Genomic DNA, 15665 nt, shown 5'->3' with positions numbered 1-15665 from the left:
TTTAAAAGATACACTTTGGGTTTCATGGAGCCCCCAAAATTGGTCTAATTTCTGGATGGGGGGTGGCTCCTATTTGATGTCTGAAGCAGGCAGCTCTTTCATATTTGGCATTTGGAAAAGTGACGCATCCCTTAAAGAAATGTTGCTCCCATTAAAAAGCCACCGATGTAATTCAAGCTGAACATTTCCAAGTTGCAGGATTAGAGAGATGACTCCAATTTTTAATGGCATGTCATAATCAGAAAGTTGCATGGAGGTTAAGGGTCACATTTCATACCCAGAGCCACTTCTAATCTCAAAAATTTATCTGAAATTAGAAGCATCAGGAGAGAAAGAAGGGGGAGGTAAGTACAACCTGGAGTTCATTAAAGTGCTACAAAGAAAGAGGAACTCATTAGGGAATAGCTGAAAATACCCTTAACAATTCAGATTTCAGCCACTGTCAAGACCAAGAGGATGCCTGCAAATCTTCCAGGTGAGTCTCAGCAAAACAACATCCACCGTGCTAAAACCTTTTCAGAAATCGCATTTCATTAGTGATGTCAGTGAACAAACTGTAGAATCTCTCCCGAAAATCACCTCAAGGCAGCCAGTGCTTTGCATTGCATACATATCCCTGGCATTACGCACGTTTGCATTCTGTTGTGCACCCATGCAGAGAATAATGCATAAATTTGATTCTCAATAACGCAGGCAACACCCCCCCTTTATTTTTTAATTTCGAATGGGTAGGAAATTAACTGTGAACATCTAGAAATACGTTGTAACTAGTTCCAAAACATGATACAGAGCACTAGTTACTTATCGCAGTAACAATGATTCAGGAAAGCATTTCCTCCTGTCTGTACCAAGGGTACCTGCTACTGATCGCGCTGAGTCCCGGGGACATTCAGGAGGGTGGTTCCTCCCAGAGCATCACTCAGCACGTTACCTTTGCACCAAGGATACAAACGAGCTCTGTTGCCCCACCAGAGTTCCTTTACCCCCACCCAGGGTTAGACGAGATGGTGGCAGCGTGACTACGCGAAAACAGGATTTTATCTGTAGGCAAGTGGTCTTCTCTGGGTGGTCTTCTTACACCCCACGCACTCTTTTGATCAGCACAAGACCCAAGAAACAAGGCAGGGAACTTCAGCAGAGCCAGGGCTGCAGAGCTGCTTAAATCAGGCATGAGTGCTGGCTACAAAGGGGAAACATAGCTGTGGCACAAGTCCTTGCGCAGGACTCCAGGTGTAATCCTCTCAGCTTCCGACAGGGAAACATCGAAAGGGCTAGTCCTGGAGCTGCCTTGGTCCCGGCAGAGTAATAGGGAATTTCAGAGCTACCTGATCTGCTGTTGTATTGCATCGTCCGATGTACTTCAACATATAGAACTACATTAGGACACACTGGAACAGGATATTTCATTTTGAAAGGTATTAAATTAAAACAGTATCTCCCTTAACATTATTCCCAATCTCTAAAAATATCTTGCTGGCCTCCTACACGCCTTACTCCTACAAATAAAAATGCCCAGTCTTCAGTGCCTGGTGCAGGAGCCCAATCCTTTCACAGCTTTCTCCGAGCCTCCTTCTGTAGAGACCCAATCTATCCAATGTAAGGAGGCTCTTATCAAAAGGTTCAGTGAACCTCTCATGCTGAAGGGCAGTATTATAAAGTTCTCCAAAATCTGTGTGCACTTTGATGTTCTCTCAAGTTCAGTATGTCAATGAGTCAAACTGTACCAGATTTAAATGTCTAGAAGTAAGAAAGTAGCCTGTCACGCCATAGCCTCACACAGCCTTACACTCTTCTTAACAGCCCCCTTGCTCCTTCGTGACAGAGGTGATACGAACATTGTACTGGGCTTTGGAAGGACAACAAGTAAGAGTGCTCTGAAACAAACCCTCCGGAGTGATCTGAACCAGAAGTAAGAAAGCTGAGGGGGGCTCAGTAGAGCTGAGACAGGCAAAATTTACATTTATTTGCTTGGACAAAGGCCCAAAGATCTGCAACTTTAATTCCTCATCACCCGAAGGTTCCTCTTTGGTATATCCCATTCAGTCACCCCTTAATGCACCAACTGGCACAACGTGTTACAGAGTCCAGCAACTGCAGACCTGCCCAAAGAGAAGGAGCATGGAAACCAGGAAGAACACGAGCCTATCAGTGAGATGAACAATAGCCTTTTCTCTAAAGAAATAGGACAGAGTTCAGCAATCTTATCCATCCCTGTTTCATTGCTGGAGCCAGCTAGAGGAATATGATGTCCCAGAGTTCTTTATGCCAAGTGTTCCAGTCATCTTGAAGCACTCTTGATGACTTTCTCATTCATTTGGTCAGAGTTTGCACAAACTAACTGTTTTCCAGCTGCACCTCTGCTCAGGCAGCCGGACGAGCTCTCTAACTTGCTCTCACTAGTCCTAGTGATCAATTGCTCACACCCATTGCGGCCAGTGAGGAAGGGATGTTAAGGACAGTGTAGGAAAAGATACGATGATGCAGAATTGTGCTGGGACCAAAGATGTATCGGGGGTGAATGTAGTGGGTGTGTGGAGGGGTACATTCAATTTAATGGCTTTTTCTGGCTTAAAGATACTGCTGGTACTATCAGCACTTACATAAAAGTAAACATTTGGAGGTAAAAATCTGACAGGACAGAGCTAAGACCAAGACTACATAGAAGCAACTGAAAGATTAAAAAAAAAAAAACAAAACAAAACACAAACAAAACCAAACCAAACCAAACCAACCAACCAACCAAAACCCAACCTGGCAAGCAAATTGCAAAACCATGTCCTATGTCTGAAGGAAATTCAGAGCTGAGGATACACTTAGAAGGTCCAAACATACTAAGGTAAAAAATGTAGTGGCAGCAGCTGGACAGCCTTAACCCTTGCTCTACAAAAAAACCCACGTCCACTTACTATTTTAAGATTATGGTATTTTCCCCTTTTCTGATTCCAGATAGATTACATTTCCTGGTAAAGACAGTTTCCGTGCTCCTCTCTGGAGGGCTGCCGAGGGGCATGCGCTGTCCGGTTTGGTGTCTCAACTAATATGGAATTATTCGAAGTGTAGCTTTTCCACTGTTTTTCCTCGGTTTTTAATACCGAGCTCTGCAATAAGGACAGCGTTTCTGTGACTCTCCTCGGTCTCACCTCGGTCTCACAGAGGACAGGCACTCTGATAACTGGGACTGGACATTTGCTCTTCCTCCAGGATTCTTCTTGGGATCGCTGGGAATGCCCTAGCCCCAGGGAGTAACCAGGGAGAGCTGCTGGGGGGTAACCTCCGAAGCTGCGAGGAGCAGCGAGGCAAAGTCCCCCCGTGGGGCGAGGGCTCAGGGCCCGCGGGATGCAGGCGGGGCGAGGGGCCGGAGCCCGGGACCCGCTGCAAACTACCCCGCTGCGGGACAGCCCTCTCCCGGTGTCCCTCTAAACGCAGCCGGGGCCACCGCGTCGTCCCCGCTCCTTCTACGGCCGCAGCAGCAGCAGCAGCAGCCCCCGGCCGGGAGCGGGCCTCTGCCCGCCCCGGTCACCCGCGGGCGCCTACGCGGACCGGCCGCCGATGCTTGGGGTCAAACGACCCTCCCCCGGCTTTCCGCTGCTCCTCGCGGGCCGGGGCCAGGCTGAAGCCCGGTACCGCGGGGCAGCACCCCCCATCCCCGCCTCGTGGACTCTGCGGCCGCTCCCGGGCCAGCCCGGGGTGGGGGTGGGTGGCCCCGCACCGACGGCGGCCGCTGGGCGCTGCTCGGGGGAGCGGGGGTGGCACGTCCCGCGGGTGGGGCGGGCGGCACCGCCCACGTGGAGCCGGGGAGGAGCCGCCGTCGGGGCGGCGGCGGCGGGGGGGCTGTGGGGGGTGCGGGGGGGGTGGGGTGGCGGGGGCCGGGGGCGCCGCCGCGGGGGGCTGCCATGTGCGAGTTCTCGCAGGCCAGCTCCCGCCCCCCCCCCCCCACCCCCCGCCCCGGTCCCGGCGAGAGGCCGCCCGGTGCACCCGCCGCCCTGCGGGCGAGGCTGGCGGGCGCCGCCGGTCGCGGGCGCCGCCGGTCGCGGCCGCGGTCCCGGCGCCAACAGGGGCGGCGATGGCGGCGGCGGCGCCGGCGGGGGGCTGCGGGGCGCGCCCCGACGGAGCGTCCCGTCGTGCCGGTGCGGCGCGGCTCGGCGCGGCGCAGACCCCCCGCTCCCTCCGCCTCGCTCCGAGGGGGCGGAGGGCAGGGCAGGGCGGGGGCTGGCCGGCTGCTGCCCCACGCGGCGCCCGGGCTGGCGGCGCCCCCGCCGCGCTCCCCGCGCACTCCGTGCCCCTCTGTCATGCTCGCCGCCTGGGAACGGGCGGCGGGCTCCAGCGCCGGCAGCCGCCCCGCCGAGCCCGCGCCTCCGGCGCTGTCCTCGCCGCCCGCCGCCGACCCCCGTCCCCGCGGGCGGTGCGGCGGGGCGCGGCGGAGCGCGGGCGGCGCTGCCCGCCGCCGGGGGCTGGCTGCTGCTGCTGCCGCCGCGGCGAGCGGCGGGTGGCGGCGGGCGGCGATGGGCACGGCGGCCGTGCACCTCCTGCTGCTGCTGGGGCTGCTGCACGCCGGGCCCGGCGGCGAGGGCAGGAAGGGCTGGCGGCGGCGCGGGCCGGCGGCCCGGGAGCGCGGCGGGGAGGCGGCGGCGGAGAGCTTCCCGCTGGACTTCACCGCCGTGGAGGGCAACATGGACAGCTTCATGGCGCAGGTCAAGAGCCTGGCGCAATCGCTGTACCCCTGCTCGGCCCAGGCGCTGCCGCACGACCTGCGCCTGCACCTCCTGCACAACGCCTCGGTCACCTGCAACGACGGCACTCCGGCCGGGTGAGTCCCCGCGCCGCGCCCCGCCGCGTCCCGCACGGCGGCCCGGACCGGCCCCCGCCGCTCCCCGCCGCCCCACGGCCGCGCGCTCCCGCAGTCCCAGCCCCGCTCCCGGCCGCGCGCTCCCCCCGCCCCGCTCCCGCGCCCGCTGCCGGCCCCGCTGCCGGCCCCGAGGCTTGTGGCGCCACCGCGCGGCGGCACGGGGCGAGGCGGCGACAGGTGCAGCGAGCGCCTCCCGGGCGGCGGCGGCGGGGGAACGGGCGCCCGCCAAGACAAGCGCCTGGTGCCGCCGCCGCCGCCCCTGCGCTCTGCCCAAACACCCGGCGCGGCCCCGGCGCCCCGGCCCGGCGGGCATCAAAGCGCTGCGGTCGGGCCCGGCTCCCGCTGAGGCCGCGCCGCCTCCTGTTTGTTTGTCCTCAGCTACTACCTCAAGGAGTCCAAGGGCAGCCGGCGGTGGCTGCTGTTCCTGGAAGGTGAGCGCCGGCGCCTCGGCCCCGTTCCCTCCTCTCCACGCCCCGGGGGCCGGGAGAGGGGAGGCAGCCGGCGGCTGTCCTCGGCTCTCAACCGCTCCGCCCCCGGCCCCCTGCGCGCCCCCCACCCACCCCGGCGCCCCCTCAGGGGCTTCGCCCCGGGCCCGGCCGCCGGGCAGGGCGGCGGGGCGGCTGACCCCTCTCTTCCCCTCACCAGGAGGGTGGTACTGCTTCAACAGGGAGAACTGCGACACCCGCTACGACACCATGCGGAGGCTCATGAGCTCCAGAGAGTGGCCCGCGACCCGAGTGGGTGAGTCGTCCCCCTGCCCCGTGGGATCAGCCCGCGAGGAAGCGAGGCCAGGCCGGGGCAGCCGCCCACGACGTCGGCGTCCCGGCATCCTCGCGGTGCATGTGGTCGCTGTCGTGTGAGCGGTCCCGACCCGGTGCTGGTGCAGCATGGTGGGCACGGACGGGCTCGGGCTCCTGCGAGAGGACACCCGATCAAGCGTGCCTCTCTGCTCTCTGAAAAAGTTACGGCAGCATGGATGTGCACGTGCCTTTGGGTGTACGGTCGTCACTGGCAGACGGCACTGGTGCTTTTGAACTCTGGCTAATGCGCCTGCTTTATTTTAAATGCATGCATGTACTCACAAACTTGCTGGGATCTTCAGAGTTGTGTTTTAGGCTTTTGTTTTCTGAAGAGGCTTTGCGTTTCTCTTAATCCTGTCAGAAGAACTCTTCTCAGGCCTCTTAATCTGTCTGAGAGGATGGCTGCACTTTCTTGCACACTGCACTGGAGGTGTGTGTTTGCCTGCAGTAGGACTGGCCTGTGCACGTAGGGAGAAATCAGATTAACCGTCTGGGCTTTCACCTGGAGCTGTGTGGTTCCACCTTTTCCCCGTTTACAGCTGTGTAACATCACTTAACCAACTGCAATGGTTCTCTCTGTGTGAAAGCATGCATTTGGTGCACACGTAAATTATCTGTAATGCCTTTCAGTGTCATGCCTAAGGTGGAATTAGAGCCTTGGACACCCACCCTCTGGATGACCAGGCTCCTGAGTCAGCACAGAAATGTTGAGCTTTTCTTTTCATTCTCGCTGCTTATGCACCAGCTTTCTGAATACCTAATCATCTGTCACTCACACAGATCTTACAATTGCGTATATTGGAATTCACCTGCCAGGATTTGTTTTTTGGGGAAGTCCTAAGTGGCACAGGTTCTCTTCTGTACTACAAGAAGCTTCTAGACAGGCTTCATCTCTAGCACGAATCCGATTCTGAAAGTCACATCTGCCTAAGGGCAAATTTAGAAATGTTCCTTACCAATGTTTTTCATCGTGGATGTTTGTTTTCTGCGTGGTCAGGGATCCTGCATGAGGCTCGTACGGTTTCTCTGAAGTCATAGACTCATCTGAACATTTCTTGTTTCTTTGTGCAGGAACTGGGATCCTGTCATCGCAACCAGAAGAAAATCCCCACTGGTGGAACGCAAACATGGTGTAAGGAGGGACAACAAAGGGAAATAGGTTTATACTTAAACAACATCTCCTGCCTTGTAGACTAGCAAGAATGGTACAAAGACAGATTCAGAGAAATTCTTGCAAGAGGAAATTGTATGTTTCCTCATGTGCTTTAGTTCAGCTCTAACAAGTAGAACCAGCAAGGTCTGGAGAGCTTTCAGTCCGGTGTCCTTGGAGTTCTGGGGTGATCTAATGAAGAAAAACTCGGGATGGCTTAGAGAGCCTTCTCAAATAGTTGAAGTGGCAAATACCGTTGTGACTGGTGGGCTGCTAGTATGCTACACACTCACTGATTTGAGAGGAACGTGGAGCAGCTCTTCTAGCTCAAAGAAGATAAATAAGACACCCGTTAATATATACATCTATATAGGAGGGGAAAGCAGAAGAGAGGGATGTTAATTTGTATTCTGCAAGCTGGAGACAAAAACAGGAAGATAAGTTCATTCCTGCAAAAACCTCCAGTGGTTGCAGTCAGCATTTACACTGCATTGACAGGGTCTTCTCATTTTTCATGTGAAAAACAGAAGCACAGAGTTTCCCTGTGGCAGGCCATCTACCGTATCAGTGGGACAGCTAAAAGCAAAAACTTGGCCCATCATTCTGTCTGCTGAGCTCAGTGCTTCAATTAGGCTGATAAAGGACACATTATTTATTGATTTAACTCTGTAAAACTACCAGTGTTCAGGAGAAAATTGAAGACAGTTATGATTGTCACTTGATGTGCAGGAAGGTAAGTTGTCTAACTGGGCAAGAAGGTCTTCCCTTTTCCCCTTCCCAGGGTTTAATTTTCTCCCAGTTACTTGACCCTATGCTCACCCCTCCTTGCATGTCAAAGGAACATCAGTACTCACACAATTCTCTCTTACAGATTCATCCCGTATTGCTCAAGTGATGTTTGGAGTGGTGCCTCTTCCAAGTCTGAGAAAAGTGAGTGTTGCTGATGGGCTGTTGCTGCCCTAGACATCACACATGAAAGGATATGGCCAGACTTCTGTGAAATTACATGAATGAAGAACAGGCTTTTTCTTGCTGAAGGGCAGGAAAGAATATCAAGCTACTTCCAGATAAAACATCCTGATCTCTTTAGCTCAGGCTGTTTTGACATAGTTCAGAGCCACTGCTTGCAGAGATATTACACCAATGCAGTATACAAGGATTAAAGGAAGAAAAATTCCTTTCAAATGAATCTCCAGGTTCCAGCTCACAGCAGATTAAAGGCTGTGGCTGAGGAACCATAGTTTGTTGCATGCAACTTTGGTTTTGCTGACCTGAGAGGCAAGTGTGGTGAATTTAGTTTCAGACTTCTAGCAGGAGGTTGTTTGGCCTTTGAAAGGAGCCATCATGTGTCAGGCTAAAGCTATCAGCAGGTTTCTTTGGGAAACGAAGAGTAGTTCATCTTAATACATGCATTGCCATCAGCTGCCATTTTGACGATGACAGAACTTGTGGAGTCTTAAAGGAGTCCTCTTCCAGATAAAGCGGGATTTCATGCAAATGAGTTGTTCTGCCTCATGTACTTCTCTGGGTTTCCCAACATAAGCAGCATTGGTGTCTGGGTGCAGTGAAGTCTAGAGAAACACCAGGGGCTTAGTTCTTCTCTCGTTTGTTCACAAAGAGTTTTCTTTGACCCCAATGAAATTCCTGTTGATATATGCTGCTGTGAACAAAAGAATTTGGCCTAAGACACTCTGTGATATGGCACTGAAAAGGCAGAAGGTTAATGCTTTACTTTGAGTTGGTCTGTGAGTTCTGGCCTTAAACCAGGCATTGTGTCACTCAATATCCCTCTTCACTAACTCTTCTGTTGAGAAACTGACCACTCATGGATACCACAGATACACTTTCTGTCACAGTAAGGGACTTCTTCACATCACTGTAACTTCTTACGATTGTTATATGCAGCAGTTACACTTGAGCAAACATGGCTGCCGAGGAAGTAGCGGTCTATGTAGGTGTAACGTTTTGTGAAACTTTGCTTATCTGAATTGGCCTTATGAATGGGAAAAAAGGGATGCAGTTAAGTTGGAACTGAGATTCCAGGTGGTAGGAAGGTGTGAGTACTCCTCAGGTATAGCAAAAGGGTCCCAGCGCCTTCCTTCTTGGTGACCTCTAAGTTTACCAATTCCTAAGCACTGTTGTAGGAAGATGTGCTTGTGTTATTGTGTATTCTGTTCACTCTATTCACTTTCAGGGAAGCAAGTTTTTTATGGGGAGGGGGGAAGTATTTCTTCTTAGCTGTACTTGATACAGGTGGAGGAAATGAACCCCGGTTTTAGGTTTGTAATCCGTTCATAAGGTTCTTAAGCATTTGTGGAGAGGAAGCAGAAGTCTTAGCCTGGATGGGAAACAGTTTTGTTGACACTGAGCTCTCTCTTCCAGATGAATATGCCTTCATGGGAGCACTGATCATTCAGGAGGTTATAAAGGAGCTGGTGGGAAAAGGTCTTAGCACTGCAAAAGTGTTGCTGCTAGCAGGGAGCAGGTAGGTATCTGCAAGGTTTCCTCTGGTGAAGACAGGAGATCTCTGCAGTAGAATGCTCTAGGGAGGAGGTCTCAGCAGTGCCTGAAAAATTTCTTCTGGGAGTACAGTAACACTAACACAGCAAACCCTGTTATCTTCTTCTCAGTTTTCTCCTTTAAATGGTACAACAGGGGATGATATAATGTTATTTCCTCAGCTTTTGGTCCAGACACACTTATGAGAAAATAAGAAGGTGAAAGCTTTGCAAGAGGGAAGGAATGTGTTCATTCTTCCCTGCATCGAGAATGCTGGCTCCTGTTGGCCCACACCATGAGACATGTGCCTCTTGTGAATAGATTCGGGACATCTGAATTAAAAAACCATACTTGCCTGACAGAGGTGCTCTGAATCGTGCTATGTTGCGCAAAGCTGCGATACACTCAGCGTATGTTACACAGGGGTGTAATACAGGAGTTGCAAAGCGTGAATTTGTCTCTTTCGGATTCTTTCAGTTTTTGAGCCGCCAAACCCCCTCACAAATAATATAAAGCATATATATCTCCCAGGAGAAAGGATAAGAACATCATTTGGTTTCTGAGGTATCAGATTGTTACTCAGCACTGGCTTTATTTTGGAGTGTTTTGCAAAGCAAGGGAGTAACTTGGTGACTACCAAGTTAGTAGTGGGTTGTCCTGTGGATAGACGAAGTTGATTACAGAGCTTTGCTGCTGTGAGAGGATGTGTGTGTCAGCCAGCTGTGGTGTGTTTCATGACTGCAGTATTAACATTGCTGTTGCAGTGCTGGAGGGACAGGAGTGCTCCTGAATGTGGATCGAGTGGCAGAGCAGCTGGAGGAGATGGGTTATCAAGGGATTCAGGTTCGAGGCTTGGCAGATTCTGGATGGTTCCTGGATAATAAACAGTATCGCAGAACTGACTGTATCGATACCATAACGTGTGCTCCAACAGAAGCCATCAGAAGAGGAATAAGGTACAATCAGAAGCTCTACAGTACACTTTTATAAGAGGTTAGAGTGTGGACAAGGTATCCTCCTTCTCTGTCTTCCTTCATTTTGATACTTAGGGAGTATTTATCATCTACATCAGTGGTTTTTCAATTATTTTATTGGAAAAGACAATAATTTAAAATCTAGACATGCAAAAGAATGCGTGCAATTGTAGATGCTCTAAAAGGTGTTGACGAGACAAAGTAGCCAAGAAAGAACTCTGGTGTCAAGAAGTTGGAACGGTAATCAGAACAGGAATAGACTGGGATATGGAAAGGCCATTGTTAAGATTGCACTATGCCTTTCATTCTGTTATTGCTTTGTCTTCTAGGTATTGGAATGGTATTGTTCCTGAACGATGTAAGCTGCAGTTCAAAGAGGGAGAGGAATGGAATTGTTTTTTTGGATATAAGATTTACCCCACTCTTCGATGTAAGTATCAGAGAAGAGATATCAAATGGATTCTAGGGTTTCCTCTGTATCCGCAGCTAACTTAGAGCAATCCCTTTTCCAAAATTTTTGTCTTCCTAGGTCCAGTCTTTGTTGTCCAATGGCTCTTTGATGAGGCCCAGCTTACTGTAGACAATGTACACCTCACTGGTCAGCCTGTTCAGGAAGGGCAGTGGCTCTACATCCAGAATCTGGGTAGGGAGCTGAGAAACACCTTGAAGGATGTGACGTAAGTATTTCATTGAGGAAAACCTGGCACATTTATTTCTAAGGGACATTCTTACCCAGTATCCTAGCAGCATTTCTCAGATCTCTGCAGAAATGAGTGTTGTAAATTTGGTTAACTTTTAGTTCACCTACATCAAGAATCTTGCCTTTTTCATTTCTGAGTAAGTGCAAAGTAATTTCCAGCTTCACAATGATCAGCTACCCTTTGTTATCAATAGGAACCTGGGTTTTTTCCTTCCTGCCTCCAACGTGAGGTCTGAGACTCCTTGCCATTGCACAGCCATTAACTTCATAGGGATGTTTACAAAAGTACTGATCATAAAACATCCAGAGAGTTGATAAGACAACAGAGGAGGAACTGTTGATGTGCCTTACTTGCTTCATACAAAAGCAGGTATTCAGGATTCCGTTGCTGCAAATGGGCACTGTTAGGCAGGACGGAACCCCTTTTCTTCTGGATACTTTCCAGTCCAGTCAGGTTTCATATCATGATAGTCACTGCTGTGTCTAAAAATCTTGCCAGGGGCAGCAAAAATTTCACCCTCTACCTAGTCCGGAAGGTTCTGTTTAGCAGGAGGTACTTTGTCCTTCCAAGAGCTAATCCATGTTTCCTTTTTTCCTTTAGTGCTAGCTTTGCTCCTGCCTGTTTGTCTCATGAGATCATTACACGCAAGTGAGTGCTTTTGCAGATTCTATGGAAGGTCAACAGGGAATTGGCAGGGGAATTAACCAGTTCTCACAGCCTGGCCCCTCTGATACAATCTGTACGGTTTGTCTTTTCAGTCACTGGACAGACATCCAGGTGAAGGGGACATCGTTACCCCGCGCCCTGCACTGTTGGGATCGGAGCCTACATGAGAGCAACAAAAATGGGAAGGCCCCTCTGAAAGGCTGCCCAATTCATCTGATTGACAGCTGTCCATGGCCTCACTGCAACCCCTCGTGCCCCACTATCAGGGACCAGTTCACAGGGCAGGAGATGAATGTGATCCAGTTCCTCATGCACATGGGTTTTGATGTTCAGAAGATGGCACAGCAACAGGGCCTGGAGCCCAGTAAACTTCTGGGGATGCTCAGCAGTGGTAACTAGGAAGGGGCCTTCAGGGGGGCAGAGAGATTAGATCAGGAGGAGACTCTAAGCCCTTCTTCCATACTTTCTAATCTTCTTCCTTATGTTCATGCAGGCAGATGCACGCTCACACCCATGCATGCTCAAACCTGTATATACCCATGTGCTCCCATGCTCTTGCACACTTAAGATGTGTCAAGAAAAAAAAAAAAAAGGGCAATTTCTTGCTCACACTATTTGACTGGAACTTGTTACCTCCAAACTCCAGGGCTCAGATTTGGCCATTCACATCCTCTTCCTGTGTTACACAAGGCAATCTGATACAGGGAGTAGCAAAGCCATAAATAGCAGCAATGAGAACCTTCCCCAGATCTAGGACTTCTTCCCTTGCCATGGATTTTACATCATAGACTTGATACAAGTGGTGAAAAAAGCAAGCACTGGATTTCTTTTGTCCAAATAGAAGTGAAGGAATGATAACATGACTTCCTGGAGGTCAGCATCTCACGATGAGTCATAACGTACAAACCCAGGACATGTGCTAGGGATGGACACTCTTGTACTCAATTTACTTTCATATTATTTTATAAAATGACTTTTTTTATTACTTTTTTTAAACTAAGCAAGAAATAGAAATGATATTGTTTTGTAACATATTTTTTTTAAATAACGAAGAAACCTCTTGCTACTTTGGCAACGTGGACATATTTATTTTAATACGTAAAATGCTATTTATAAGGGCTGACCAGAGAACCATACATATGTCTTTGTAAAGTCATATATGCTGCTCATTTGGATGGGTTATCCGTATGATCACTTGTGCCTGGGCGAGGGCTGAGGGTGGTATTGATATTTTGTATTAATTAGACTTCTGTGTTCCCTTTGCAGTATGCTTTGTCATTGTTTCTCTGATGAAGAGGTTGTAATATGAGGTCTAAGTACAGAGATTTTCACCCAGCATCTGATGTTTGCATACTTGCACAGCACTTTCAGCTTGACTCTGATTTGCCAGGTATTCCAGGGCATTGCATTTAAAGATGCAGGGAGATCTGTTTTTGCAGCAAAGGCCCCTATTCTAGTGAGAGAAATGTTTGATCAGACTGTCTGGCCTGTCTTAAAGTGAGGAGCATTTAGAACATGAAAGGCAGAGAACACAAGACAAGCACCAACATATTTCTATTCTTCCAGTCATTTGCGAACACACCCACCTCAGAACACAGAATCCCCTTTGATGGTAATGGGAGGAGAACAAGGGAGGGATCAGGAATGTGCAACTGAAGCTGGAGAGAGCGAGAGAGACCATTCGATAGGGAGGAAAGCACACAGGCAGTTGCAGAAAAGCTTTATACGGTAGTGTCCTGCCAAAGTTTTTGAGACTGACTTTGCATTTGTTTGCACTTGGGAAATGGTTACACAATGTGTTGGCCACAGAAAATTAGGGCCTAATTTTAGAAAAATTCAATGCACTTTCAAGATAGGTCTTGTCAGGTTAAAATGGTAGTGCTATTTCTAAGATGTATTATCTTAGGTGAGTAAACCCCAAAATGAATAAAACTGCAGCCATTCAGTTACTTTTCTTGGACTTCAGCGAACAGCCAGTCAGTACCACACAAGAAATAAGCCATCCTGCTGTGCAGGATGGGTTTAGTACACAGTTAAGATAAAAATGTAGCTAAAGAGAAAATGAATGGTTCCCCAGCAGAACTGAAATGCAGGAAACCTATCAGTGGAGCTTCCCTATGATCAGCGTAGGGATTACTGATACCTGTTATGTTTTAATGACTTGGGTATAAAAGTAAAATTGTTCTGATTTAGTTTTCATGCCACTAAGTTGAGAGGCTTCTTCAGTATAGACAACATTTGGAAAAACACACAGGAAGAGGGTGTTCCTTTGAGGGCTGGAGTCACATGAAGTCAAAGTGCTGGTACTTCAGCAGTAGCCAGAATTTCTGCTGTGCGCTAGTTTGGCAGCTGGGAGCACCCAGGGGAACTCCTGTGCATGTCAGTTGTTCCCTGGACAACTGTACACGAGATGATGCACCTGTAGGTGTGGCAAGTGCCCTAGGCTGTGTCCAGCAATGTACTTCTACTAGGAAACAGTAAAGTATAAATACCAATGTTGAAGTTTAGAATACTTTTTGCAGAGCTGGTTACCTGTATATTTACAACATTAATTCAAAGGTTAATTTCTAAAAGGCAAAGAATGTTCGGAGGGGATGTTTTCCTTACAAGCCCAGGAAAAAAATCCGTGGGAGTCTGGGATCGCTCTTTTAGCTTAGTGTGCCTCTGCAACAGTCTTTTTAAATCTGTAGCAGGGAGAAGTCTCAGAAATATTTTTAAAGGGGAACTTGGCTAATTTATTAGAAAAATTATACAATGTGGTTGCAAGTCGTAGCTGGAAGCTGGAATCTGTAACCCAGGAAGTCATCTCCAGCTCTATACTTCTTGTACTTGTGCAATAAATATAATTTTCCCAAGCCTTTGTAAAGCTGGCACTTCTAAGTTCATCCCCAGTGACATGTGCTGTGTGGAAGCCAGTGGCAAAACGGGCAAGACTGGAAGAATTCAGTACCATGTGTTTGTACTCTCAGATCTTATGACTGGATGAGATGCTTTCCCTCTGAGAGAGAAAAATCATCTCCAAAAGTATCACATGATTGAGCCAGAATTAAAATGCAACCAAGAAGTCAAAAGCTGACAGCAGAATGTACAGGTTTGCACTGCATGACTACAGGTGCAGACTTGGGCATCGGGCACGTGAGCAGTTTTGGTCATGAGCTGGAGGGCAGACCCTGTGCCTCTATTCACTACAGGAATTGCTGCTAATACACAGGGCCCAAGAGAAACTAACTCTTACCCAGATAACATGCTCTGGAGGAGGACCACAGCTCTGATCAAGTAATGCACACCAAACCCAGCTGTGACACAGTGAAGGCCACAGACAATTACACTGCCAGTCTTGCTGGCTGGAGCTCCGTGCTGGACTGGGGGCTGCTGCAAGTAGGAAGCACCACGCTGGAGAAAGGAAAGGCACAGAAGGGCTGCTCAGGGGAGAGATGCCCTGTTCCTTGGACAATCAACATGGTGGCAGCATCATTCCTGTGAAAATGCTGCAAGAGGGTGGTAGCAGCAGTGGGACAGCATTCCACAGTGTCTGCTGCAGCCATGGAGCAGCTGATCAAGCTTCTGCCCCCCACGCTAGCCCTTGCTACTCAGTCCTCCTGGCAGCACACCTCTTGTGGAACCCAGGCTAAAAATCTGACAGTTTAGTAGCCACCGTGTCTTCTGTGCTGATCAATGCCTCACTTTTTAAGATGCTGTGACTTAACCATTTAGGAGCCACTGGCCTGATGCACGGATATGAGGGCTTCTCAACATTAATTGCAAAGGTGCCATGCCGTTCAGCAGTAAATGTCTGTGGCTCTGGATCTCCTTTCATAACAAACCTTAAACTGTGCAGGCAGAATCTTTCCTGTTCAGCAGAACAGGGTCTCAAAGGTGCAGTGCAACAAGCTGAGGTGACGGGGTGCAAGAAGCTGTGGGCTTCTGATCCATGACCTTCTATCTGGTATCTGCTTATGCATTTTTAAAGTGAAAACCAAATTTAAGTGCTTTGGCAGCGAGTCTGTATGATGCTGGGAAATAGCACTG

General features: G+C 49.8%; 1 protein-coding gene across 1 annotated transcript; it reads left to right on the top strand.

Moving 5' to 3' along the window:
* Positions 1–4173: 4173 nt before the first annotated feature.
* On the top strand, positions 4174–14491 carry NOTUM (notum, palmitoleoyl-protein carboxylesterase). The gene is made up of 11 exons (XM_064467181.1): positions 4174–4807; positions 5225–5277; positions 5492–5587; positions 6718–6778; positions 7668–7726; positions 9179–9281; positions 10060–10251; positions 10599–10699; positions 10799–10946; positions 11571–11618; positions 11729–14491. The coding sequence occupies exons 1-11, from the start codon at positions 4290–4292 to the stop codon at positions 12033–12035; spliced, it is 1686 nt and encodes a 561-aa protein (XP_064323251.1). The 5' UTR covers positions 4174–4289; the 3' UTR covers positions 12036–14491.
* The last annotated feature ends 1174 nt before the right edge of the window (positions 14492–15665 follow it).

This window comes from Phalacrocorax carbo, chromosome 16, assembly GCF_963921805.1.
Source record: "Phalacrocorax carbo chromosome 16, bPhaCar2.1, whole genome shotgun sequence".
Lineage (NCBI taxonomy): Eukaryota > Metazoa > Chordata > Aves > Suliformes > Phalacrocoracidae > Phalacrocorax > Phalacrocorax carbo.
This window is presented reverse-complemented; position numbering and strand designations above follow the sequence as displayed.